At 44.8% G+C, this 27922-nt stretch overlaps 2 protein-coding genes across 8 annotated transcripts in view; one reads left to right on the top strand and one right to left on the bottom strand.

Moving 5' to 3' along the window:
* LOC144988997 (NLR family CARD domain-containing protein 3-like) overlaps positions 1 to 27922 on the bottom strand; it is a 273480-nt gene that overhangs the window by 115595 nt on the left and 129963 nt on the right. The gene's annotated exons all lie outside the window — the stretch shown is intronic.
* Positions 44 to 27093, top strand: LOC144989270 (uncharacterized). 5 transcript variants are annotated; one of them, XM_078941414.1, is made up of 10 exons: positions 6832 to 6958; positions 12428 to 12567; positions 12654 to 12774; positions 16100 to 16237; positions 16320 to 16430; positions 16952 to 17071; positions 18574 to 18687; positions 25986 to 26064; positions 26226 to 26424; positions 26552 to 27093. In XM_078941414.1, exons 4-10 carry the CDS (start codon positions 16152 to 16154, stop codon positions 27091 to 27093), a joined length of 1251 nt encoding a protein of 416 aa, XP_078797540.1. In that variant the 5' UTR covers positions 6832 to 6958; positions 12428 to 12567; positions 12654 to 12774; positions 16100 to 16151. The 5 variants fall into 5 exon arrangements, with proteins under 5 accessions (XP_078797543.1, XP_078797539.1, XP_078797545.1 ...); XM_078941417.1 differs by lacking the exons at positions 6832 to 6958; positions 12428 to 12567; positions 12654 to 12774 and adding an exon at positions 44 to 167; XM_078941413.1 differs by lacking the exons at positions 12428 to 12567; positions 12654 to 12774 and having other exon boundaries at positions 6808 to 6958.

Here is a 27922-nt window from a genome sequence, read left to right as displayed (position 1 = left end):
CTTCAGCTGGTGGTTGACGGCAGCAGCTGCAGTCACATGATTTCTTGTAAGTGCAGAGAGGAGACACACACACACACACACACACAGAGGGAGGAGTTCTGCTCTCAAGTGAGTCAGCAGTTTGTCCAGCAGACACAGACGTTGGAGTTTCTCCATTTTCTTCTTTGGTGAGTCTTTGTGTAAAAGTTGTTCTCTGTTCTCATCATGAAGCTGTTGTGTTGATCTGTGAGGAAAAGAGTAGCAGACAAACACCTCAGGGCTTCCTAAAAACATGGCGACTTCTTCCAGAATCTGCTGATTCCATGTTCTTTCAGGCTCCAGATGTGTTTTTAAAATAAGGGGGGGGGCTGTTAGACACCATGATGGCGGCGTGAAGACGTGTTTCCCCGCAGAGCAGCAGCATATGAGTCAATTCCACAAAAATGGAACAATTGATATATATATGCCGCTCCTCCCTCCACCGCTCCTCCCTCCCTCCCTCGGGTCTTTGCAGAGAGGACATTCCAGCGTGTCTCTTGAGGAGACGCGCGCGCGGGAACGCGCTGTTGAATATGTTCCATTGTCGTCATCTGATGAGAGCGCGCTAAAGACGGGAAGGCCAAAGAAAAACAATGAGGGCTGAAAACAGAAATACCAGAGATGTAGAAGGAATGAAGAAAAGTTCCTGTAATGGCTGAGAGACAGCAGGAAGGTTCTAGCAGTGACAGAACCAGAGGTGGAAACATTCAGGCTAAAGCTGCCAGTAAAATAATCACAAATGTGTCTTCCAGCTGTACTGAGCAGAATTTACAGAATCACTAATTCATGGAGAGAAAATAAAGGAGCTTGTCTGTACTGATTTTTTTTTTTTTTAAGTATGATTTATTTATAAATTTTTCAAAATAAGAAAACACAAACAAACAAACAATTCAAAACCACAATTACAAATAAAATAAAATAAAATAAAACAAAATAAAAAAATAAAAAAAAATAAAAAAAAAAGTACACAAATGAATAAACAAAATCTTACAAACAATAAAACAATATACTGTGCTACCAATCTGGAAACAGCAGAGACACTGCACAACTCAAAACTATTAATGTACCCGAAAGTTCACTGGGTCGTTTCCAAGGTCAAGGACATCACATGCTCCAAGAAAGGTGACCAAATTTCAGAGAATCTACATGTAGTACCATTTGAACAATGTCTGATTTTTTCCAGCTTAATAAAAGAAAGAGAGTCTTTTATCCACTTTGAGTGAGTGGGTGGGCGAAGGTCTTTCCAGTGCATCAAGATAGTCCGACGGGCAAGTAATGTCAGAAAGGCCATAAGGTCCTCTAACCAAGGAGGGAGAGAGTGATTGTCCGGAAGTATACCAAAAAGGGCTGTCATTGGGGATCGGTGTACTTTGACGTTACAGACAGAGGATAAAGAGTCAAATACAGAGTCCCAGAAGTAAGAAAGCGACAGGCATGTCAAAAACATATGAGTAAGATTTGCAGGGCCTAGATTACATTTTACACAGTTAGGATCAGTGCCTGGAAAAACTCTGGCAAGTCTGCTTCTAGACCAATGAGCTCTATGAACCACCTTACATTGAAGGATACAGTGCCGGTCGCATATTGATGAGGAGTGAATTCGCCCAAGCACAGATCTCCTCTGATCATCATTTATGTCTAGATGAAGCTCTTCTGACCAAGTCGCACGTAGATGGTCAGATGACGAAGCAAGGGTGGATAGTAAAAGGTTATAAATTTTTGATATTGTACCCTTCAGAGAGGGGTTGATCCCCATGAGAGTGTCAATCATAGTGGCTGTTGGGGCACTGGAAGGGTCAGGGAAATGACGACAGATAAAATGACGAGCCTGCAGATACCTAAAGAAATGAGTGTTGGGCAGATTAAAGTTTTTAGCTAATAACTCAAACGGAGCTAAAGTTCCATCTATGTAAAAGTCGTTTACTGAAACTAAGCCACGACTTCTCCACAGGGCAAAAGTCTTATCTGTAGATGATGGAGGAAACAAAGGGTTAAGATGGAGTGGGGACATAAGAGAGATTATTTGAATTCCAAGGTGCTGTTTAAGTTGAGTCCATATCTTTAAACAATGCTTAACTATGATGTTATCGGTATAAGATGTGAGCGAAAATTTAACAGGCAGACACAGAAGAGAGAATAAAGTAGCAGAGGCAAAAGTACAAGATGATTCCTCTATTAGTGACCAGACTGGCTTAACAATGTGACTATGACACCAACATAATATTGTTCGGATATTTGCAGCCCAATAATAAAATAAAAAGTTTGGTAGGGAGAGGCCACCATTATCTTTGCTTTTCTGTAATATGGTTTTTCTCATCCTTGGAGGCTTTTTTCCCCATAGAAATTGGGCAATAGAGTTGTCAAGGGACCTGAAGAATTGATTTGGAATAAATACTGGTAGGCATTGAAAAAAATAAAGAAATTTAGGCAGCACATTCATTTTAATGCAGCTTATTCTACCTGCAAGGGATAATGGCAGCATAGACCAGCGCTGTAAGTCACAATTAATTTGATCCAGTAATGGGATAAAGTTGGTTTTGAAAAGATCAGAAAATTCCTGATTTTTTTAAAAATAATTTCTTGAACTAGATGTACCCAAACACTGAAAAAGTTTTTATCCTTTGACTGAAACAGCACTAAATTATGATAAAAGCTGCTAGAAGGTAGAAGTGTGTGTGATGGTGGTTAGATGGTGATTTTGTTTCTTTTTATGTTAAAAGTTTGGATTATTGTTGTTTTTTGAGGGACTGTTTAGTTTACAGCCTTTTGCTTGTAACCCTTGTGCTATCCTAGGCACTTTAACATTGGTAGTTGGGTCATCTAGACCCACTAGACAGTGCTCTGAACCTTTTTTCTTCAATGATTTGTGATCTTCACTGGTGTCCATGGATTACATGAAATCTTTCCACCTTTATCCACCTTTGTCATGGTGGGGAGAACACGTCAATGGAAGGGGGGGTCATCCAAGATAGCACAAGGGTTAGCATCAGTTTAGATTTTAGTTGAACATTTGGAGACGTTTAACAACAATAAAGAAATCTGTTCTACTCTATTACACCACTAACTGATATCCAACAGAAATGTAATTTAAAATAAAAAATGTTTTAGTTTTTACATGTTTAGTCTCTGTTTTCTTTGAAAGTCTTCCCAACACAAAGTTTCTATCAAACAGCTGTGAGGATGGAGAGAAAGAGAGAAAGAATCAGGACAGATGGAGGACAGAAACAGGTTGGTCTGATGGTGACGTTCAGGACAAAGACAGTTCAGACCAAGACAGTCATTCTTGGTATTCTTTATTTTAGAAAATGTTTAGATGTTTAATTAATTTAAAACATGAAACAATTGTTACTTCACCATATGTTTTAGTGGAGAAGAACTCAGACTAGAGGTGAAGCAGACAGACATGAGGTTGGTGATCATCTGATATCAAAGAGAGCAGAGATGACTTCAGGGAGGAATCATTCAACTATTAAAGTCACAGAAACCTAGATGTTCATTCTGGTTTAAACTTCTGCTGAACATCTGTTCACTTATTTTAGGAAAACAAGAGCAGACATACATGACAAGTCAGTCCCAACAGAGAAGAACGAGGAGAGAGGTTCAGATGATGATGATGATGATGATAGAGAGAATAGAGATGATAGAATAGGGAGAAGAACAGAAAGGAACAGAGGAGATGCTGGGCCATTTCTTCCTTACTTCTGCTACCAAAAGAAAACCAGACATTTTTACTCCACTGACTTCTTTCTCCAAAACTCCCTATCTAGTTCAGTGTGTCTCTTGAATGAAATAAAAGTCTGCATTTTTATTTTGGCAATATAAAAATACACATTTCCTTTTCAGTTGGTCTCTGATACCTCTGGCATTCACAGTTAGAACAGATAATGACATGAACTATAAAGAAACAGAAAAAAGTAACCTAGGAACTTCCTGTTTTTGTCAGGAACCACTGCACATATTCAATATGCCTGTAGGGACCATAACCGGGTCATGACCGAAAGAACGAGGTCCCAAATAAAAGTGGCTGAAATGAGCTTCCTCCGTAGGGTGGCTGGGCGCTCCCTTAGAGATAGGGCGAGAAGCTTGGTCACCCGCGGAGAACTCGGAGTAGAACCGCTTCTCCTCCACATCGAAAGGAGCCAGTTGAGGTGGCTCGGGCATCTAGTCCGGATGCCTCCTGGACGCCTCTCTGAAGACCCAGGACACGCTGGAGAGACTACGTCTCTTGGCTAGCCAGGGAACGTCTCGGGGTCCCCACAGAGGAGCTGAAGGAAGTCGCTGGGGCGAGGGAAGTCTGGGCATCTCTGCTTAGACTGCTGCCCCCGGGACCCGGTCCCAGATAAGCAGAGGAAGATGAATGGATGGATGATGGATGGATGGACCATAACCGTTCGGCCTGGAACTTCTGTTCGGGGTTCTGGGACTAATGCTGACATCAAGTCATGTGATTGGTTGTATGTTGGTCTGATGACGTGTCAGATAGTCATTGGTCTGGACAAATTATGATACTACCATAGAATAAAATACTATGAAGTCTGTTGGAAACACACAGAGCGCCGACAAAATGTCTTGAACTCTTGATTTGACGTCCTCTGGATTTCCTTCAGGGACAGCAGACAGACGTAGATACTTCTTCTGCATCATTTATTTTGGTTTCCAACTTTCTTCTCCAACTCTTTACGTTGCTTTTTCAGGCTCTCAGTTAGTTTTTTCAAGTCCATGACCTCCTGAATGCAAAACTCAAGCAACTTCTTCAGATTGTTCATTTGGACAGTATTGTAATCCCAGCTTCATCAGTTTTGTCTGCTGGTTCATTCATTTGTCAGTAACTGCTGTGATGATGGTGGACTGAAGCTCAGACAAAGTCGGCTCAGCTGCAGAGCTGTTATCAGGATTGTTTAGCTTTTCTTCTCTCACCTTCTTGTGGATGTTTCATAGATGCATTTGGCATTGAAGAGCATTCTTCATCATCCTTCATTTGACAGGCATAGGAATGGGTTTCTTTTTAGAAGCATCCACTTCCATATTTTCCAAAGAGCTGCTGTGGTTGAGTGAGCAGCGGTTTTCTTTTATTTCTTCATCATTGTTGGTTTAGGTTTGGAAATATTAATTTGAAGAAGAAAGGGTCGGCAAAAAACAGTTTGTGCAGCAAATTCCAAGTCTTGAGAACTCACAGAAGTTTCTTACATGTGGTCGCCGTCGCCATCTTGGCCTCCCTCCTCTAGCGATATTAGATTAGATTAGATTTGATTTGCTTTATTGTCATTGTGGATTGTACAATGAGATTGAAGCATCGCCATCAGTGCAAGGAAGGAACATCGTAATACAATAAAGTCAAACAAACAACCAAACAGTATGTACAAGTTAAAATTTGCACTTTCTTTCTTTTTAATCGAGTTTTATTCATATCTTGTAGCACTTTGAGGTTTCATTTAATGAAAAGTGCATTATAAATAAAATTTATTATTATAAGTGTGCAAATATAAACTGTAATGAAGAGAGCAAAATTGGGTACAAGAACTGTGTGTAAACATGTCAGACGTGCAAAAGCTAGTATGGATTTTATCTGTACATTTGGGAATTGAGGTTGGTTATTGCCTTTGGAAAAAAGCTGTTTTAGGCCGCCTTTACACTGCATTGTTCAAGTGACCCAATTCCCATTTTTCCTCTCACGTGGCACAGATCGGATATGATCGGTGAACGTGTCAGCAGGACAAAAGCGCGTGGATTCCGTTTTTCTCAGATTGGATACAGGCCTCTCTTATGTGTGGAAATAAATCGGAAACGAATCGGATCCGTGCATTAGCGTGTGCCATGTAAGCAGACAAATCGGATATTCCCCAGTAAATGCGAGTCGTACGTCAGTGACGGCAACTCAGGACACCACCAACTGAGATCACATGACTTATTAAGGTGCTTTTGTGCACTGATATTGCTGTCAGCGTGTTACCTTTCAGCCTCAGGCTTCAGACCGTAGTTGGAAACCGCTGTTATGTCCGGTCCGGACGCAAACGGTAACTAATGAAGCGGGACACCGTTGCTCTGGAACCGTGTGTGTGTGCGTGTGTGTGTGTGTGTGTGTGTAAGGAAAGGAGAGGGGGGGGGGGGTGTGAGTGCAGAGCAGGAGAGTGAAGGAGAACTGTAAATTAAAAATAAGGTGTCTCCCCCAAAAGTTTTGGAGTCTTTCTTAGAGAAAGACTTAGAGAATGACTTAGAGAAAAAGAGAAGTCATCGCGCAGGAAAGGTTCAACACTTGGATCAAACTGTTAGTACAGCACGTCTGCAAACACTTCCTCATTCAAAACTCAGAAAGAGCACATAAGCCGGCCGTCCTTTTTCCTCTCCCACGCATCCCCTCTCGTTCGCCTGCTTCATCCAGGAGCGCCCAAGGCAACGCCTCCTTCCGTCGCTGCATTGCCTCCATGACAACCGTAGTCACACAAGTCCGGAGGAGGTCCGCAGAAGGCGGAAATACTGCTACGTAGTCCTCAGAACGTCTACGTTTGATAGTTTCAGCATTGTATAGTGTAAATGAAAAAATCAGATACGGGTCACTTTTAAAAGATGATGTAAGCGGGTCCTCAAAAAAATCGCACATAGTCAGAAAATCGGATATGAGCATCAAGACCTGCAGTGTAAAGGCGGCCTAAGAGTCTGTTGGTTTTGCTTCTGATGCCTCTGTAGCGCCTCCCAGAGGGCATCAGGTGGAACAGGTCTGAGCCGGGGTGTGAACTGTCCTGATGATGTTATGAGCCCTAGTGATGCAGCGGGCGGAGTAGATGTCCGTCAGGGTCACTCATTGGTCACATCCACACACACACACCCACACACACACACACACACACACACACACACACACAGAGGGAGGAGTTCTGCTCTCGGTCAGTCAGCAGTTTGTCCAGCAGACACAGATGTTGGAGTTTCTCCATTTTCTTCTTTGGTGAGTCTTTGTGTTAAAGTTGTTTTCTGTTCTTATCATGAAGCTGTTGTGTTGATCTGTGAGGAAAAGAGCAGCAGACAGACACCTCAGGGATTCTTGAAAACATGAACTCTGAAAGTTTCCATGTATTCGTGCTGAGATTGTTCAGAGAAACTCTGATCCTTCTTCCAGAAACTCTGATCCACTTTGATCTGTGGCTGTTGAATCAGGTTCTTCATGTGTTTTTTAAATCCAACACATGAGGCTGCAGGGGCGCAAAAAGTGAGAATGCAGCAAATGCGTCGCATGGGGCGTTGGCCAGACCGAAGCTGGGAAAGTTATTAAGAGTTCGTATTTTTTTTATTTTCAAAGCTGTTTGTTAACATAGATTTGCATGAAATGATCGGTAACAGAAGCACATTGTAACCGATTGAGCACCGCAGCCGCTCCTCCCTCCCTCACTCAGGTCTTGTACAGAGAAGACATTCCAGCACGTCTCTCGCGGAGACGCACGCGCGTCTCACGCGCTGTTGATTATTGTCAGTTGAATCGTGTCGTCATCTGATGAGAGCGCGCTAAAGACAGAAAGGCCAAAGAAAAACAATGGCTCAAACAGAAAATGCCAGAGATGTAGAAGGAATGAAGAAAAGTTCCTGTAATGGCTGAGAGACAGCAGGATGTTCTAGCAGTGATAGAAACAGAGGTGGAAACATTCAGGCTAAAGCTGCCAGCAGTGGTGGTTCCACACTAACTTTTTTTTTTTCTAACTTGTTCTGTCCAACAGCTTAACAAACAGATTAGAGCTGAAGGCTTTTTGTGTTGGACAGGTTTTACTATCACAAAAAGAGGTTATATAGCTTTGAGAAACTAGAGTGTAGATTTGTATAAACCCCTTTTTGTCGTATTATTTTTTATTTATTTGTTACATTTAGTGTGTGTGGGGAGGGAGAGGGGAAGAATGTGAGGGGAGGGTGGAAGAGAGTAAAAGGAAGAAAGGTGAAAAGGTGGGGGATACAAGCACTGATTTGAATAAGTTATTATTTTAAGCTGTAACAATTATACCAGATCTGCCAGAAAGTAAATTGTTACATCAAAGTTGAAAATCTGACACTAAGATGAGTGAAAAAAAAAGAAAAAATCTGTCCATCAATACACTGTGGGTAAGGAGGAGGGATGAAGCAGACAGGGAGCAGTGTGGAGTGTGCACGTGCACGTGGGGGTGGAGATACATGCATGCTGCCGACGTGAACCGTGTGTTCATAAGGGGAACCAGATCCTACCCAGCCAGACCAGCCAGACCGGGAGAGGGGAGGAGAGCCCCCCAGGCCAGGAGCCCCCCGAGCATCCGTACCCAGGCAGCCCGGGAGGAGAGGAGGAGGGGACCACCCACCCCACCGGCCAGGCACAGAGAGGGCCCCCCTACAGGGGCCCCCCCCAGTGCCCAGAGGCACAAGCGAACCCAGTGTCCGGCCCCCAGGCCACAAGACAGGAGCGCTTAGCCGTACCAGGCGGCAGCCATGGGGGCCACCGGGCGCCGGACACCGAGACAAAGGCCAGGGACGAAGCCAGGGCCCCCGGAACCCATGAGCCGGCCACCACCCGACCGGCGCCCTGTCTCCGCAAGCCAGCCCAGGCCCGCGACCTTAGCAACCCAGGGATCGCCACGGACCCACAGCCACAGCCACCCCCCTAAAACCCTACGCACTACAACCCCCCCCCCCCCCCCCGCCATAATATCTGAGCCCCCCTCCCCAACCCTCTCAGTGCCCTCCCCTCTCTGTGATGGGGAGGGAAAGCCCCAGAGGGTCCCAGCGAGCCAGCCCCCAGGTCCGTCCTACCGCGACCGGCCCCCCAGCCGGCCGCGGTAGGCGCCCCCCCTCCTAGAGCGGCCAGGCAGCCAGAAACGACAAGCCAGCCGCAGTTGGAGACCAGAGCCTCGCAGCGCCGAGAGACAGCCAGCAAGGAAGGGTCCCGGCGCCAGAACGGAGGGGCAGGGGGTCCAGCCCCACCATTCATACCCTGACCTCCCTAAGGACTAGCACGCTACCCCCCCAGGCCCCCCCTCCCAAATAAATAAATAAATAAAATAATAATAATAAAATAAATAAATAATAGTAATAATAATAATAGTAATGATAATAATAATAATAGTAATGATAATAATAATAATTATAATAATAATAGTAATAGTAATAATAATAATAGTAAATAATAATGAAATAAACCCACCCAAGTGAAGCCCTTAACCCCCTGCTGTGAGTGCGGCGTCGACCCCCGGGGGGCCAGGCCACGCGCCAACTACCAGCCACGGGCGAAACACCGGCCATGGGCAGACGACCCCAGGCCCCAGAGCCCCAAGTTCGTTTTTTCTTTTCAGTTTTTCAGTGACTTTGAGGAGTTTTGTTCAGAAATTATGGACAATCAAAAATTAAAGGTGTATGTGTGTTTTGAGAAACAGTAAATCAGTGTCTGTTTTTTTTAAATAGTTTTTTGTCTATATTTGTAAATGTATAATGCTACATGACTGTAGCATTACATTCATTCCTCCTCCATTCCGTTTCATTCCTTTTGGGGTCACAGGCTGCTGGAGCCTATCCCTGCCACTTGCTGGTGAAGGCAGGGGACATCCTGGACAGCTCGCCAGCCTGTCGCAGGACCACAATCACCAATGGACACTTTAGAGCAGGGGTGTCAAACTCCATCCTCGAGGGCCGACCTCCTGCTGGTTTTTCAGAAATTCTGTCTCATTTGCTGCTGATTACCTGGATCAGGTGTGTTTGGCCAATAAGGAGCTTCAATGGCAGGTTGGTTAGAAAACATGCAGGACACTGGCCCTTGAGGCCTGGAGTTTGACACCTGTGCTTTAGAGTGAGCAGTTTACCTATTAAGAGTGTTTTTGGATGGTGGGAGGAAGGCCTGGGAAAACCCACACATGCATGTCTAGCATGAGGTCAGGAGTTTTACTTTCCATGTTTAACCCACCTGAGACTACACACTCCTTGAGGTGTGAGACTGAGCATAAATACACAACAGTTATTACACAATATTTGTGGAACCTAGGTGTGATAAATTATACATTTTATATTGTGATATGATTTTACAAATAACAATAAACCTTTGATTAATAAATGACAGGTAGAGTTAAACTTTATTTCCAAGAGACTGTAGAATAAAACTCATGTTACAGTCAGCAGCTTTGCTCAGTCTGCCCTTTTCTCCTGTAGCCAAATATAAAAGGGAGCATTTTCCTAAAGAAAATTCTTAAAACATGATTGGACATATCCTAAAGGAGATTAATTGCATTTATTTACGTAGGTTCAAACACACAAACCAGTGGAAATTCACATTAGCCGCTTATAATGCATCCAGAAAGGATCCCCATTGCTCCATTGCCCACACGTATAAGTGCATCCAGGAATAAAAGTCGGCCGCACATACTTTCTCTGAGTCCGTGAGGCCAGAAAAAATGTATTAACTCCCTACTACATGCACATGGAAACTTGTAAAAGGCTTAAGAAGACAGCAATCACGGTATAAATTCCCTAATTCAATTCAATATTTTTTTTATATAGCGCAAATTCAAACTACAGTTGTCTCAATGGGCTTTGTACCGGTAATTGTAAAGTAAACATACAATCAAAAAGGGATAATGAAAACATCGAATGCATTGGGATAATACTAAACCAGGGGGTCACCAACCCTGTGCCCTTGGGCGCCCCTTCAGAAATAGCACTGCTCTTATTGCAAATCAATATATACGTGTGTGTGCGAGATACTGAGATTTACTATGGAAGCATTTCTGTTGCATAATTCAAAATAAAAGTCAAAACAAGAAATGGTTTTCATTTTCAAAATGAAGCTGCATTTTTTGACTCAAAATTAAAACAAAAAAAGAATCCACCAAAACGCTTTTTCTTTTTCTTCTTTAACACTGCTTATTCTGTCACTTAATTAAAATGATAATGAAAATGGGATTTGACATTTCATTTTCAAAAAGTTCTCTGGTAAATGTGTAGCAAAATTTATCTAGAAATGTTTAATTTGACAATTAAAATGGATTAACAGAAAATGCTTTTTCATTTTCTAAATGTAACTGCTTCAAATGACTCAAAATTAAAATGAAAAAGCAATATTTCAAAATGCTTTTTCATTTTATACTTCAAACCGCTTATTCTGTCTCATAATTAAAGTGAAAATGCAAAGAGGGGATTGCATTTGTGTTTTCACATCCACCCCGCAAAATTTGTAGCAATATCCCATCCCAGTCAGCATTTGCGGGGGGGAGGCGGGGCGATGACGTCAGTGCTCACTCGGTGTGACTACATGCTATGCGCGAGCCAAACATGTCTGATCAGTGCAGCCGGAGTCTTCGTGTTTGTGTAAAGTGAAGTGAAGGGTGCTTTGTAACATTCAATGCCCGGAGGACGCTTCAGACCTCAGTCCGTCTGTGTCTCCCTGGAGAACCAAGTCTCTGAGCAGAGGAGCAGCTTTTGAAGGTGGAAGTGCCGCTTCGGACAGTCCTGAGAAACCGTGCAATAATCTGAATTTGTGTTTCCAAACGTGTCCAGACAAAATAAAGGCTGAGGTTTTTCCCACATACTTACAGCCAAGATGCACATTGTGGCATTATGACTGCAGTGTGGAGTTTAAATGCATCAGAAGCTTAATGTTGATGTTGACACGGATTGTTAGCCAGATCCTAAACCCTTCCCCTGAATCTTGTGTTTTTTTATTTTAATCGATACAATAATTATGAATCTGGTTTTATTGGTCTGGACAAAGTATGATACTACCATAGAAGAAAATATTATGAAGTCTGTTGTAAACAAACAGAGCTCCGTTATAGAGCGACATTGTCTACTAAATGTGCTTTTATTATTGTTATGATTATTATTGAATGCATGTTTGCTTATAGTTTTTATAATCCCTGCGCCCAGTGCTTTATTATTGGCAGAACGGACCCGGAAACACAACATTTAGCCGTGCTAACAATATTTTCAGCCATAATGGCTGAATTTAAACTGGAATAACAAGCGGATTGTGGCAACATCTTTTTATAAAAATTACACAGAATATTGTCAGACACAATTTATGAGGGAAAATAACTTTAGGTTACAAAACGGAATGTGAAATTAAAATATGTAGAGCCCGAGCAGATCTCCACTCTATGTTGCTTGTCCAAGTGGGGCTACCGTAGTGTGACGTTTCCTTCAGTCAATAGGTCCCCGAACGGTAGTTCCAGGCCGAACGGTTATGGTACCTATGGTATGGAACACATTAATTATCGCGTGGGACCGAAATATTATTTTTTAGGTTCCCTTTATTTATTTATTTTACTCATAAAGTAAATATCATATCTCAGGCTCTGTATTATATAGATTTTTAAAATATGTTATATACAATTGAAAAAATTTAATGGAAATATTTGATATTGAACTCTCCTTTTTCTAAGTCAAATGTCATTCGACCATTTTTTTGTGGTCATTCAAGGTTTTCCTAACAGGCCAACTGGGTGACCGGCTCTGATCACGTGATGACTCCTGTTGTAAAGATGATAAACAGCATCCGCTCCAAAGCTAAACAACAAAGAATGTTCAAGATGCTAATGGATGAGCTGTCTGCAGAATATGGTGACTTACTTTTACACACTGAAATTAGATGGTTCATCAGGAGACGGATTCTTCAGCGTTTTTTGTCACTTCTGGCTGAAATCAAGGAGTTCATGAAATCCAAGGGGGAAGACACATCTCTGCTGGAGGACCCAGAGTGGATACTTGACCTTGCCCTTTTAACGGATTTGACTGGGAATCTGAACCATCTGAACCGGGAACTGCAAGGTAAAGATAAGACTGTGGCTCACATGATCAGTGCGGTAAACGCATTTAGAGCCAAGCTGAGCATTTTCTCCTCGCAGCTACAGAAGAAAAAAATGCTGCATTTTCCCTCTGTGCAGGCAGCATTAAATGACAATGTTTCTGCATCCGCAGCGTTAAATGAAGCTGTAAAAAAGTACTCCCAAGTCATAACAGGCTAGGACAGGAGTTTGAAGACAGGTTTCATGACTTTGAGCAGCTTGAACCATGCGTGTCATTTGTTACAAATCCTTTCATGCAAGTAGACGTGACATCCACTGCTGAGCAGCTCAGTGCTTTGTTCACTTTGAACGCTGGTGAGGTAGAGATGGAAATCCTAACATCACAGAATGACCTCCTCCTCAAAGCTCATCAGTCTGCAGCAAACTTTTGGTGCCTTGTGGACAAGGAGAAGTATAGTGGTGTGTGCACAGCAGCTATGAAAATAGCCTGCTCTTTTGGTTCAACCTATCTCTGTGAATCAGCCTTTTCCAACATGAACTCTATCAAGAACAAACACAGAACATGCCTGACTGATGCACAGTTGCAAGACTCACTGAGAATTGCAGTATCAAATTATTCACCAGATTATAATGCACTGGTGAGCAGCATGCAGTGCCAGACCTCTCACTAAACGAGCTTACGAATCCCAGATACCATTTTTCTGTTATTTACATCAGCAACATTTATCAAAAAATATTTCACAAAATGTTAAATGTTCAGAAAGAACGTGTTCAGTTTGTTGTCAGTTTGTTTCCTTGGCCTAAAAATGTTCCTTTATGATCAATTACAGTGCATCCAGTAGGTGTTTATACTGACTTTCAAATGTTTGAGCAAATAAACATAAATACATTTTTGATGTCTAAACATCTTTTTGTGATTTTTATTGACATGTAAATCACTGATAATTGTGTAAAATAATTATTTATATAGTAATTATTTGTTACATAGTACATAACAATGTATGTATTATTGATTTGATTTTAGATATTATTGAATCACTTTACATAGTGTTATAAGTGAAATTAAAGAAGCAGTTGTTAGTATAACATTAGTTATCCATGCAGTTTTGTTATTTCGGAAGTTTTTAGTCGCGAAAAGGTTGGTGACCCCTGTTCTATGTTCATATGCTGTTGTAGTTCTCCATTATTAATATTATAATCTTCATTAAACTACAATTTCCATCAAATGTTGCTATGGTTATGAAATGAAAACGCTCCTAGAAACTCCCAGCATTGAAATCTCAACCCCGTCACCATGTTCAACCCCGTTATGCCTGTTTCACCCTGTAACACAACAAGTGTCAATTTATTTATAAAAGAAATGCTCACTCGGTAGCTGACTCCATGTTAAATAAATACAGTGATTTGATTGGTTAGAATCTGGACCAATCAGCAGCTGTTTGATAGCAGCTTTGTCACGTAAAACTGAAACTTAACTTAAGAGAACTTAAGAAAACTTAAGAAAACTTAAGTTATCTTTCAGAATGACTTATTTATTTCATGAAGAGCTTTTTCAGCAGAATGAGTCTGTCTGTCAATTCAATTCAATTCAATTCAATTTTATTTGTACAGCCCAAAATCACAACAACAATCGTCTTGAAGGCCTTCGAAGTAAAACATGAACTCAAAAGGATCATGAATACATAGAATTCAATAGAAAAATACTAAAATTTAACTAAACAGACTAAGCTATACTGGCATCCCTGCCCATAGACCCCCCCTTCGCGGTAAGGAAAAACTCCTAAAAAAAACAGATTCTGGAAAAAATGAAGAAACCTCAGGGGTGCCCACATGAAGGAGGGATCCTCCCCCAGGACGGACAGGCGATTTACCAGAACTCTTAGAGAAGAATTAATGGTAACGCTTTCTTTCACAGTACAGTACTTGCAGTGTACCTAAGTGGTATGTACATGGTACTTATTGTGTAACTACTGGGTACTTTTAGGGTACTTACATGGTACTTTTTATGGAATTTACTGGGTACTTACATGGTACTTTTTGTGTCTACTCTGTACTTACATGGTACTTACCGTGTATTTATATGGTACTATTTGGTTCATACCTATGTGGTACATACTGGGTATTTATAATATTCTTACTGGGTATTTATATGTTGTGCAAAGGTGTCTTTTTATGGTACTTACCACATGTAAGAACAAGGTAAGTACAAATAAAGTACCTTGACCTTCAGGTATGCATTCGCTGCATGTTTCATGGTATTTACCATGAATTTACCACAGAAACTACCCCTTAAGTACACTGAAACTGTACTGTAAAAGAAAGTCAGCCCTATTTCCACTCAACTACATGGTACTTTCATTACTAAATACTGGGTATGTTCACTTGAATATTACTTGGTACTTACCCCTTAAGTACAATGAAACTGTACTGTAAAAGAAAGTCAGCCCTATAGGAAATAGGAAATAATGCAGGACTGATCCAGTGAAGTGAAACTAACACAGGAGTGATGTGATCTCTTCTGCTAGTTCCTGCTAACAATCTAGCTGCTGCGTTCTGAACAAGCTGGAGACTTCTTAAGGAACTCTTAGGACACGCTGCTAACAAGGAGTTACAGTAATCCAGCCTCGACGTAACAAATGCATGGATGAGTTTTTCAGCATCACTCTTAGAAAGTATATTTCTGATCTTAGCAATATTCCGCAGGTGAAAAAAGGCAGTTCTACACGCCTGAGATATGTGAGCCTTAAATGATAAATCCTGGTCAAGTAAAACCCCAAGGTTTCTAACTGTGGAATTGGGGGCTATACTTATGCCATCCAGGGAGACTATCTGAGCAGACAGAGCATCTCTGAGGTTTTTATTTGAAGCTCTTTATGAAATAAATAAATCATTCTGAAAAACAGCAATGTGAAATAAAAACAAAGATAATTTAAAAAATATTGATTTTGGAAATGAGCTTAAAAAAATGACAGAATTATAATAATATTCACCACGATTAAAACAAATAATTTAAAATTCTGTTTTAAAATAGTGAACAGGTTTTGAAGCACAAGGAAATATATTTAATAATAAAATGGATAATTTAAAACCTGTGTGCAGTTTTTTTTTATATTTTTTTATATATTTATGAGAGTTTTATTGGTTGATTGTATATTTGCATTAGGTCATATTTATTTATTAATTATGAGCAGTATAGCACTCCATACCACACAGCCTGATCAGTCGGAAAATCAGCTTTGCTGAAAAAAAAAAACAAATGTTTTGGTACCAGAGTACAGAACTCAGAACCTCATCTGGTAACAACCAGGATTTCTGTCAGAGTTTTAGAAGACATGTTTCTTCTGCAGGTGAAGGTGGAAGGTGTGTGTGAGCTGATGTGGATCCAGTGAATCCAGCAGCATGGATCAGTGGGAGGAGCTACAGGAGGGAGCCCCTCCCTCTAAAAGCAGAGATGGTAACCATGACAACCAGAGCAAAGCTCAGAGGTGAGATGAACATCTCCAACTGTCCATGATCTTCTCCATGTCAGAGCTCAGGACTCACACCAGCAACCTTCATTCTTCACAGGAACCAACCTGGACCTGGATCTGGACCTGGATCCAGCTGTGGATCCTTCAGGAGTGACTGGTCAAAGGGTTTACCTCCAGACTTCAAGGACATCCATCCAGCAGTGGACCAGTGAGTGTTTGTCAGAGTTTTTGGAGGCTGGATTCTAGTTCAGATGATCAACAGTTTTCAGATGAAGGACTTGAGGTCTGGTTCAGTTCTGGATCTCTCTGATCAGACTCACTTGGAGCATCATGTGTGTGATGAGATCTTTTCAGTTGAGTCTTCTGAGAGTCTCTGAGAGACATCAGAGATGTTGGAGAAGAAAACATGTTGACTGCTGACTCTGACTGACAGCAGCTCCAGTCTAATGAGAAGAATCACTGCAGACTCCTAGGATTCAGATTTTCATGCTTTCCAAACATCACATTGTTCTAGTTTGAATTTCTCCATTTCTACATGGAGAATTGGAATCAGCTTTTCTAGAAAAAAGTCTGGATTGACTGACAGAAAATGCTGAAAGCTGGAAACTGTTGATCCAAACATGTCATGTTATTCCAGACTAAACAGCTCAGTCTGTGTTCATGTCAAAGTCCATCAGCTGTTCATGAAGAAGCAGATCCTCCAACACTCTGATGCTTTGGTGTTTGCAGAGGTCAACAGGTCACACAGAGAGTCCAGTCTGCAGCCTCCAGCTGTGGCTCCATGAAGAGTGACCGGTCCAAAGGGAATGTCCCAGACTTCAGAACTGAACCAGGACCTTCAGACTCACAGTAAGAAGCAGTTTCTAGTGAACAGAGATCTGATGATGAATCTTTTTTCAAAGACAGTGTTTAGATTTAAGGATTCAATGAGTTTTTATTGCCATTGTCCGTGAACAAAACAATTTCACAGAATAGGAATTTTCTGCAGTGCCAATGTGCCATATAACAAACACAATGGTCAAAACAATGAATAAAAGTACAATAGTGTAAACAGTGCAAACTGTGGATGAAGAAGGTACAGATAGTGGACTGGTACCAGGACATATAAGTGAAAATTTTAAGGGGGGGGGGGGGGGGGGGGGGGGGGTTAAAAAGTGTTCATGAGTCTGGCTGCAGAGGGAAAGAAACACTTTTTATGTTGTGAGGTTCTGGTCCGGATGGACTTTAGCCTTTTGCCTGAAGGGAGTGGTTCAAGTAATCCATGTCCAGGGTGAGAAGGTGGGATTTGGTTGTTGGAGAGCTCCAAATCCCAAACAGCCATCATATTTTCTGATTTGAACAAATGTTTGATTTGAAAAAGAAACAATTTAGTCTAATATTTATTATCATGAAGTTAATGTTATAATTGACCACAGAAAATCTAAAATATAATGATGTTAATGGTTGGTCTCCATTAAAATTATAACTTTTTCTTTGTATCACAAACTGAATCATTAAATTCTTCATTTTCTTCTGGTCTAAATGAGAATAAATAATCCAGTTGACTGTAACTCAGATTCATCTGTGAGTCAGAATAAATGTTGGAATCATTACTGTTTTTGTTTTGTTTTTGTTTTTTAACTTGTCCTGTCCAACAGCTGGGCAAACAGATGAGAACTGAGGGCCTCTTGTGTTGGACATATTTTACTTTAACAAGAGGGGTTATTAATCTTCAGACAAACCAAAGGTATGTCTGAATAAACCCCTTTTGTAATTGAGGCCAAACTTTATTAAATTCCATCATATTTGAAAATCTTTGGTGTTGGACCGGACGGAAAAGGAAAGGAGGGAAGAAGAGAGAGGGATGTTAGAGAGAGAGGGGGGATAGGAGGGTGATAAAAGGAGAGGGGTGGGGTAAAACCATGATGAAGCCTATAGCAACAACTTTACTGGATATTTATCATTACGGTGAGGTTCACGTGCAATACAAATCTCAAAGGGCGGAGCCTGTGTACATACACACAAATGTTACAAACACACCTGCTAGCCGCAAAAATGTCCACATGTCAACATGAACACAATACAGATATTGTTCACACACGCATACTCATGCCTTCAAACTAACTGTTGTGAAATATTTCATTCAATCACACAAACTATTAGTGTAAAGGTGAGCTAACACCTGTGCTCAGGTGAGTCTTTATGTTCTTCTAAATGGATGATGGAATGTGAAAAGAAGGAGGAATCATTACTGTTCTGAAAACAACAGCATTCATGATGCATTTATGATCTGAGATGATTCAAATCCAAAAGAACTCAAACACCATCATGAAAGAAACTGACTTCTAACTAAACAAGTGCTTTTCTATCAGGATCCATCAGAGACTCAGAACTGGATCTGGATCTGGACCCAGCTGTGTTTCCTTCAGGAGTGACCATTCAATGGGTCTTCCTATCAACTTTAAATCATCTTCTGGTGCAGAGAGGTGAGCTGTATGTAAATGTTCTTTCTCACAGACATTTCTGTCTTCATGTGTGCAGCATTGAGTGTTGGAACTTTTCCACAAACACAGAACAGATCTTGTAGATTCTATTGAGTGTGTCATGGTATTTGAGGCTTTGAGACAGACTCAGATGCTGGAACCCTGAAGGAACACAGGAGAGTTATAAGGTAAGTAATTTGATTTATTTTGTTCTTGTAGGTGATCTCCCAGAGGTGATGTCTTTGGCTCGAGACTGCAGGTAGGTGGCAGGAAGGCGAGGTGTGGCTGGAGGGCTTCTGCGGAGGCTGAGAGAGCATGAACGGCTGGTGAGGAGAGGGTGGATAGAACAGGCTGTTCCGGAGGGAATCCCAGGTAGCACTCGTGATGATTGAGTCCTGGAAGCGAGGCGTAGACAAATTACTAATCAGTATTAACCTTCTTGGCATAAACATGAGAGACCAGACAAGCACCATGGAGGAGCAACGAACTGGCGACGAAAACTGGCTGTGGATCTCCTTAAGAAGACAGCAGGGCTAATTAGGTGAGTGGCAACAGCTGGGAATCCTCCTGAGCAGAGCAGAGTGGCTGACGGGGTGAGTGGCAACAGCTGGGAATCCTCCAGAGCAGAGCAGAGAGGGGCGGGGCTGACAGAGGCACCATGACAATATTCCCACCCACCCACCGCCTCCTCAACGACCGTGACTGGGCGGTCCAGGACGCCGGTCCTGGTGGGCACGATAGAATTCCGAGATGAGGTAATGTGTAACGTGTAACCCCTGGGAAGTGAATTGCGGGCCCCGATCGGAAACTATGTCTCAGGGTATTCCATGGTGACGAAAAACTTGGTCTACTAGTATTTCAGCAGTCTGTGGCAGTGGGTAGTTGTCCGAGGGGAATGAAACAGGCGGCTTTGGAAAAACGGTCAATAATGGTGAAGATGACCGTGTGATCCTGAGACAGAGGTAATCCAGTGACGAAGTCGACCACTATATGGGACTATGGTCGGCTAGGAGTAGATAGGGGGTTCAGATGACCAGCAGGAGGTGAATTAGAGGTCTTGGAACGGGCGCAGGTAGTACAAGCAGCCACGTACTCACGAACGTCCCCTTTCATGGATGGCCAAAAAAATGTCTCTTAATTAAAGAGAGTGTCCTACGAATGCCCCCGTGACAGGCAATTCGTGAGGAGTGACCCCAAGTTATGATGTCTGACCTGAGTGATGTAGGCACGTAGAGAGTTCCAGGTGGACATGGAGGGTCATCAGGTTCCTCACCTTGGGCCTGCAGGACCTTAGATTTGATGTCCCAGGTGAGGTTCCATACAATACAAGTGGGGGAGAACAATGGTGGATTGAGAGTCAGAATCAGTGTGATTGTACTTTCTGGAGAGAGCATCCGGTTTTACATTACGGCTGCCAGGACGGTAAGTGATTATGAAGTCAAACCGGTCGAAAAACAGACACCAGCGGGCTTGGCCAGCATTGAGACGTTTGGCAGATCGTAGGTATGCCAAGTTTTTGTGGTCTGTCCATTTAATAAACGGATGTTCAGTCCCCTCTAGCCAGTGTCGCCACTCTTCCAAAGCCAGTTTTATTGCCAGTAATTCACGATTGCCCACATCGTAATTTTGTTCAGCGGGATTGAGTTTTAGGGAGAAGTATGCGCAGGGTTTGAGTTTCCCTGATGAGGCTTCTCTTTGAGACAGGACAGCCCCCACTCCTGAATAAGATGCATCCACCTCCACAATAAATTGTCTATGGACATCAGGTTGAATGAGTATGGGAGCGGAAACAAAGAGTTCTTAAAGCTTTTTGAAAGCAGTGTCGGAGTTAGGGTTCCAAGTATAAGGCTTGAGAACAGTAGTGAATTGGGTGAGAGGGGCGGCAATATAACTGTAATTGCGGATGAAGCGCCTATAGAAGCTTGCAAAACGAAGAAATTGTTGTACTTTCTTTCGTGAATCCGGCACCTCCCAGTTAGTGACTGCTGCTAATTTGGCCGGATCGGGTTGAATACTCCCAGCTTTGATGATGTATCCCAAAACGGGAATCGAGGATACATGGAATTCGCATTTTTTTCAAGAATAGCAGATTTTCGAGGAGTCTTTCAAGAACGAGGCGGACATGATGTTTATGTTGGGCGAGATCACAGGACTAAATAAGAATATTGTCTAGATAGACAAAAACGAAACGGTTAAGGAAATCTCGTAAGGCTTCGTTAACCACCCTTTGAAATACAGCTGGGGAATTAGTGAGCCCAAATGGCCGTTTACCAAGAAACCAGCACCGACACGAGATGAGGAGGGACGGATGTGGCCAAAAGCCAGTGCTTCGTCAATGTAATCTTCCATGGCCTTCTTTTCGGGACCGGAGAGATTGTACAATTTTCCCTTGGGTAGCGTGATGTCATTTATGAGATTTATGGCACAATCGTAGGGTCTGTGAGGTGGCAAGGCTGTTGACCTCCCAGACCAGCAGCTTTGATGGGCGAAACAAGGAGTTCAGTGGGAAGAGAAAACTGATTAACTAATCGCTGATCGATTAGGCATTGTTCAGCACCAGAGTCTATGAGAGCCTTGAATTCATGAATCTTAGCTTGGTGACAGATCTTGACAGGGGCGAAAAAGAAGTTATCACCATCAGGTCTAGTAGAATCCTTCGTTTTAAATGACGGTTGCATAGATATATCTTGTGACCAGGATTTCCGCAGCAAAAACACAGACCTTCATCTCTTCGTTTTCTCCTTTCCTCAGCGGAGAGTTTGGAATGTCCCACTTGCATAGGTTCCTCCGGGGTGTACTGGGTGACTTGTCGGTTTAGGTGGTCCTATTCAGCTTGGCGTTCACAAAGTCGAAGATCTGATCGATGGGCTGCAGGGACAAGTTCTTCAAAATAATTAGCTTCAGGCTGTGTACAAAGGTGATCTTTAATGCGGTCGTTGAGAGATTGGTAGAAGATGGCCTTGAGAGCGGGTTCGGGCCAACCCGCTTCAACTGCCAAAATACGAAATCAATGACGTGATCTGAAACAAGTCGATTGCGTTGCTTGAGGCTCAGCAATCGCTGTACTGCATCTTCCTGCTTATGTGGTTTATCAAATACTAAACGGAATTCTTCTATGAAGCGTCAAATGGTAAATGTGAAATGGGGTGAGCAGCTAGGAATGCTTGTGCCCATTGTAAGGCTTTGTTCCGCAGGGCGTAAATTATGAGCGTTATTTTGCTGTGATCCGTTTGATAATACCCGGGTGCTTGCTGAAATATGAGTTAGCACTGCAGCAGGAAACCACCACAGGCTTCGACATCACCGTAGAATGGTTCCAGCTGTAGATGGAAGTTTTCTGATGTGAGAGGCGCTGAAGCATTTCCGGGTAAAAGGTGGGTCTCCGAGGCATTTCCGGGAGGAGGATGAGCCGTAGCAGCTGTGGATTTGGAAAAATGACCAGATAAAATATTTAGAGTTTGTGAAATACATTCCATACGACGGTAAAGGTCATATTGCGCTGAAGACATCTTAGTTATGGAATCCGCTTGCAGGTCGAGTTGAATTCCTTGCTGTGAGATGGAGTGACTGAGCTCTTCCGGGTCAGCAGGATCAGGAGTTTTGCCAGTTCGTTCTGTCATGGTATTCGAGGCTTTGAGACAGACCCAGATACTGGAACCCTGAAGGAACACAGGAGAGTTATAAGGTAAGTAATTTGATTTATTTTGTTCATGTAGGTGATCTGCCAGAGGTGATGTCTTCGGCTCGAGACTGCAGGTAGGTGGCAGGAAGGCGAGGCGTGGCTGGAGGGCTTCTGCGGAGGCTGAGAGAGCATGAACGGCTGGTGAGGAGAACGTGGATAGAACAGGTGGTTCCGGAGGAAATCCCAGGTAGCACTCGTGATGACTGAGTCCTGGAAGCGAGGCGTAGACAAATTACTAATCAGGATTAACTTTCTTGGCATAAACATGATAGACCAGACAAGCACCATGGAGGAGCAACGAACTGGCAACGAATACTGGCTGTGGATCTCCTTAAGAAGGCAGCAGGGCTACTACACTTACTACACTGGACAGAGGATGTTCAAGATGGGTCTCAGTAACTCAGACATTTGCGAGCACTGTGATAATAATCTACCCGACAGCTACATGCACGCACTGTGGTTCTGCACTCCTGTCAGGGCTCTCTGGCAGCAGGTATGTGCCGATTTATCAGTCTGGCTTAAGGTTTCAATCACTGCCTCACCGTCACTTTGTGTGCTTGGTGACATGAGTGCCATCGATATAGAAGAAGGATTAGCATCTATCATTTTCATAACTCTTTGTATTGCCAAAAAAACTATTTTAGTAAATTGGAAAAACAAGAAAAATATAAACATAAGTCAACACAGAAATCTGCTGTTTGATCATATCAGCTTGGAAAAAATGTCAGCCCAAAGCTCAAGTAACTTTGAAAGAATTCAGTCTCTCTGGTCTCCTGTGGTTGACTCCATGACTTAGGGGGTGGAGGGCTTGGTCGTCGCTGCTCCTTGCCCTTCTGCCGTGGTTTGGGGTGGGGGTCGGGGCTTCCGGTGCCTGGCGGGGGCGGTGGGGGGCTCCGTTGGTCGGGGGGTCGGGTCCGGTGCCTGGGTGGGGCGGGCTGGGGCGCTGCGTGGTCCTCTGGGCTTGGGTGTGGGGGTGCGTGGTGGGGGGGTGGGGTGGTGGTCTGGCTTGGCTTGGGAGGGTGGTCCCTTTGCCTGTGCTGGGGGGGGTTGGCGGGGGGCCCTGCTCGGGTGGGGGGGGCCCAGCGGCGCCGGATGGGCTGCCCATCTGCACCTGGGGCTGGGATCGGCCCTTCCCTGGCTCTGGGACGGGACGGGACAACCCTCTCGGGGCCCCCGGTCGCTCTGGGTGTCACCCGCTTCGGCTGCGGGGTCTGGGGTGGGGTGGGGTGGGGGGCTTGTCGGCCCTGTCCTGTGGGGGGGCGTTCTGGGGGGGAGGGGGGGCCCATTATTAGTACGGGTCGGGGGGGCTAGCGGGTCGGGGTCTCCGCTGAGGCAATCAGTGGTTGCCTCGGCCGGTTGGCCTCCTCGGTCCCGTCGAGGCCTGACCAGAGCTCTTCTAGGGCCGGCGTCTGGGGGTGGGGGCCTGGGCTTGCTCCGGGGGGGGGGCGACGCTTTCTGGCTCCTCTCTCTCTGTGTGGGGTGGGTGGTGCCGGGCCTGGGGTGTCGGCGCCTCCGGGGGTGGGCCCCTGGGCTGGGTGGCCCTGGCCCCTTTGCTGGGGGTGGGCTGGGGGACGGCTGTTTGACCACCGGGGGACAGTCTACCAGCTGTCCCCAACTTACCCCCTTCCTTATATGACCTCATATTAGGGTGAGGGGGTGGGGGGTTTAGCCTGCGATGCGCCTTGGGGGGGGGCTACTTGGGAGTGGCCCCCCTCCTATGGTTGCCGTATGGAGTGGGCCCCCCCTCTTTCGGTTTTATTTGCACCCTAGACACGTAGGGTCCTTGGTAGGGGGGGTGCTTGGACATCACTGCAAGCAAGCAGCAGATGTCCTCCTGGCACCCTACCCGCCAATTTTAACCGCACCTTAGACATTTAGGGCCCCTTGGTGTGGAGGGTGAGGGGACATCACTGTGAGTAATCAGGAGATGTCCCCTTAGTGCCCTACTCGCCAATTTTAACTGCACCCCCCTTAGTACACACACCCCTCCCCCTTCAATATATACATTCAAACATAAACACACACACATGCACACACACACCCTCTCAAACACCCATACACGCACACACATTTTACAAGGAAGGTGGGACCTGGGTCCATCTGTCCCCTACCCCGTCCCTGGTGGGGGGTGCGGGCCTCTTGGCGATGGCGGCCGTGTCCCTTGGGTGCCGGCTCCCTGGGCCCGGCGGTGCTCTCTCCGCGCGGTGGGGGGGTTCATATTACACCTGAGCCGGGGGTGTTCGTGTCCCTGGGGGGTGGGTCCTGGTCCTTGCCCGTGGGCGCTGGGCCCCGCCAAACTTCCAACATGGCCGAGCCTGGTCGGGCCATATTTATAACATCCCTTATGGGCCGCCCTTTTTTCCCCGGGGTTCCCCCCTCCTGGGCGGGGGCGGCGGGCCCCTGCCTTGCTCCTACCTGGACCAACCGTGGGCCGGGTGGGTGGCTGCCTGGAGTGCGGAGCGGGTCTCCCTTGGGGGGTCCTGGCTCGTACCTGGGGTGGGGGCGGGGGGATGCCCGGAACTCCTGGGTGGTGGTGGGGTGCTCGTCTGGGGCTGTGGGCGTCCCTCTCCGGTGGGGCCCTGCGTTGGGCTCTTCCGGCGCGGCGGGGGGCTGCTTTCCTGGCTGGGCTGGGGCGGCGCTCTCTTTCCCTCTGCGCCTCCCTGCTCTCTGGCTCTGGGGGCCTCGCGGCGGTCCTGCTGGCCCTGGCCTGGGTGGCGGTCTTGGTCGCCCGGGGGGCGGTTGTTCCCTGCCTGTTCCCGTGTGGCGCTGGGGGAATTCCGGCTGCCGCTGCTGCTGCGGCGGGGGTATGGGTGTGGGGGTGGCTGGGCGCTCCTCCTCCTTCTTTTCACATTCCACCATCCATTTTAGAAGAACATAAACACTCACCTGAGCACAGGTGTTAGTTCACCTTTGCACTAATAGTTTGCATGATTGAATGAATGAAAGATTTCACACTAGTTGGTTTAAAGGCATAGGTATGCAAACACTATCTGTTTTGTGTGCATGTTGACATGTGGACATTTCTGCGGCTAGCAGGTGTGTTGATAATATTTGAGTGTGTGTGAACAGGCCCCGCCCTTTTTGTACTACATTTGAACCGTACCGTAACGATAAACAACCAGTAAACCTGTCTGCTCTATGCTGCTTCATGGTCTTACCCCCCTTCCCCTCCTATTATCACCCTCCTACCCCCCCCTCTCTCTAACGTCCCTCTCTCTTGTTCCCCTCTTTCCTTTTCCGTCCGGTCCAACACCAAAGATTTTCAAACATGATTGAAATTAATAAAGTTTGGCCTCAATTCCAAAAGGGGTTTATTCAGACATACCTTTGGTTTGTCTGAAGATGAATAACCCCTCTTGTTAGAATAAAATATGTCCAACACAAGAGGCCCTCAGCTCTCATCTGTTTGCCTAGCTGTTGGACAGGACAAGTTTAAAAAAAAAAAAAAAAAAAAAAAAAAAAAAAAAAGAAGGCAGCAGGGCTAATTAGGTGAGTGGCAACAGCTGGGAATCCTCCAGAGCAGAGCAGAGAGGGGTGGGGTTGACAGAGGCACCATGACAGAGTGTTTGCAGGACACCAGTGGGTCCAGTAGGATCTGATTGTTGCTGATTGTCCACAGACTGGACCAGCAGAGCAGAGAGACTCCCAGTGGTCCGTCTGTCCAGCAGCATCAAACACAGCTGGACTCCATCTTTCTGGTCTGTACATGAACAACAACTACTTTCCCATCATTCTGTCCACAGTCGTCTCCATGCTGCACTTTGGACACCAGTGGACTGTCAGTGTGTCCAACATGGAGCTGATGTTTGGCTCCATGACTTCACTCTGATTGGCTCATTCATTTGGAATTCTGTTGCAGCTGCTGGAGGACAACATTGTCACTTTTGTCAAGAAGGAGCTGAAGAAGATCCAGAAGCTTCTGAGTCACAGGGAGGATGAGGAGGAGCTGGAGGCTGAAGATGAAGAACAGCGGAGCATCAGAGCGTCACTGATGAAGATCACAGTGAACTTCCTGAGGAGAATGAAGCAGGAGGAGCTGGCTGATGGACTGAAGAGCAGTAAGAGGATTTCTCTGAAGGTTTCAGCTGCTGAGAAATGAAGATTTACTGATGTCTCAACAGGGATTCAAACCCTCATCATTCAGGGCTGCAGAGAGTTGATTTACTGTTTGTTGTCTTCATTCAGGATCTGCTGCTGCAGTTTGTCGACATGAAGTCCAATCTGGTCTGAAGAAGAAGTTCCAGTGTTTGTTTGAGGGGATGGCTAAAGCAGGAAGCCCAACCCTTCTGAATGAGATCTACACAGAGCTCTTCATCACAGAGGGAGGAAGAGGAGAGCTGAATGAAGAACATGAGGTCAGACAGATTGAAGCAGCATCCAGGAAAGCAGACAGAGCAGAAACAAGCATCAGACAAGAAGAGCTCTTCCAACTCCCAGCTGGAAGACCAGAACCAATCAGAACCGTGATGACTAAGGGAGTGGCTGGCATCGGGAAAACAGTCTTAACACAGAAGTTCACTCTGGACTGGGCTGAAGGCAAAGCCCACCAGAACCTCCACTTCACATTTCCATTCACTTTCAGAGAGCTGAATGTGCTGAAAGAGGAGAAGTTCAGCTTGGTGGAACTTGTTCATCACTTCTTCCCTGAAACCAAACAAGCAGGAATCTGCAGCTTTGAAGACTTCCAGGTCCTCTTCATCTTTGGCTACGTTCACACTGCAGGCTGAAACGACCCAATTCCGAATTTTTTGCCCCTAAGCGGCCCAATTCCGATCTTTTCATGACAGTCTGAATGACACAGATCCGATCTTTTCAAATGCGACCCAGGCCCCGTGGGTTTGCCGGCCTGATTCCGAATTGTAGCCGATCTTTTCAATTGCGACCGCCGTCTGACCGGCCAGGCGACTTGATTCCGAACTGTACGTCATCGACACGCAACAAACGTCATCATTTTGCGTTGAAGTAGGCGGGAACGAGAACGTAAACATCAACCATGGTGGACGATGCTGCTGAGATCAGTCAGTAGAAGGGAAGGGAGGTCACTGATTGGATTAATATTTGGGCTGATCGCTCTTTTCAGGCCAAACTCCAGGGCTCTGATCGCAACTGGGCGGTTTTTGAAAAAAATTCCAGATAAATGGCAGAGCGTGGTGTTGAACCTTTACCGCGATAACTTTTTTTTCTTTCTCCCCTTTGACCGTGCTCAGAAGCGCGGGGGACCCAGGCAATCCCCCTCCTCCTCCTCCCTGTTCTGATCCTTAGATTCTCCAGAACGGGTTGATAAAGAGTCCATAGCATTTATTTTGGGGGAAACCTTCTTTTATTACCGTCCTCCGTAACACACAACATGAATGCGCGCCCACACTGCCCCCCCCTATTCTCTATCGCGGCACGCGCTTGCACACACGCGGGCGCGCGGCCCCAGCACATACACATTCCTCTTCCACTACAGTGGGTACAGACGATCCCGACTCCAATGCCTTCTTAAAATGAGAAGATTGTAATTTTGCTGCTCCTTTGTGAAAATAAATTTAATATTACAAAAAGAGCTCCGCT

Source organism: Oryzias latipes, chromosome 2 (genome assembly GCF_053564925.1).
Source record: "Oryzias latipes strain Hd-rR chromosome 2, Olatipes_Hd-rR_3.1".
NCBI lineage: Eukaryota > Metazoa > Chordata > Actinopteri > Beloniformes > Adrianichthyidae > Oryzias > Oryzias latipes.
Note: the sequence above shows the minus strand (reverse complement) of the source record. Positions and strands in the feature narration are given on the sequence as shown.

Bases quoted from the DNA above. Each gene is read 5' to 3' on its own strand.
- LOC144989270 (XM_078941417.1), top strand. From the start codon at position 16,152: ATGGATCAGTGGGAGGAGCTACAGGAGGGAGCCCCTCCCTCTAAAAGC. The intron at 18,688-25,985 runs GTGAGCTGTATG...GATTGTCCACAG, and splicing joins TCATCTTCTGGTGCAGAGAG to ACTGGACCAGCAGAGCAGAG. The intron at 26,425-26,551 runs GTAAGAGGATTT...GTCTTCATTCAG, and splicing joins GGCTGATGGACTGAAGAGCA to GATCTGCTGCTGCAGTTTGT.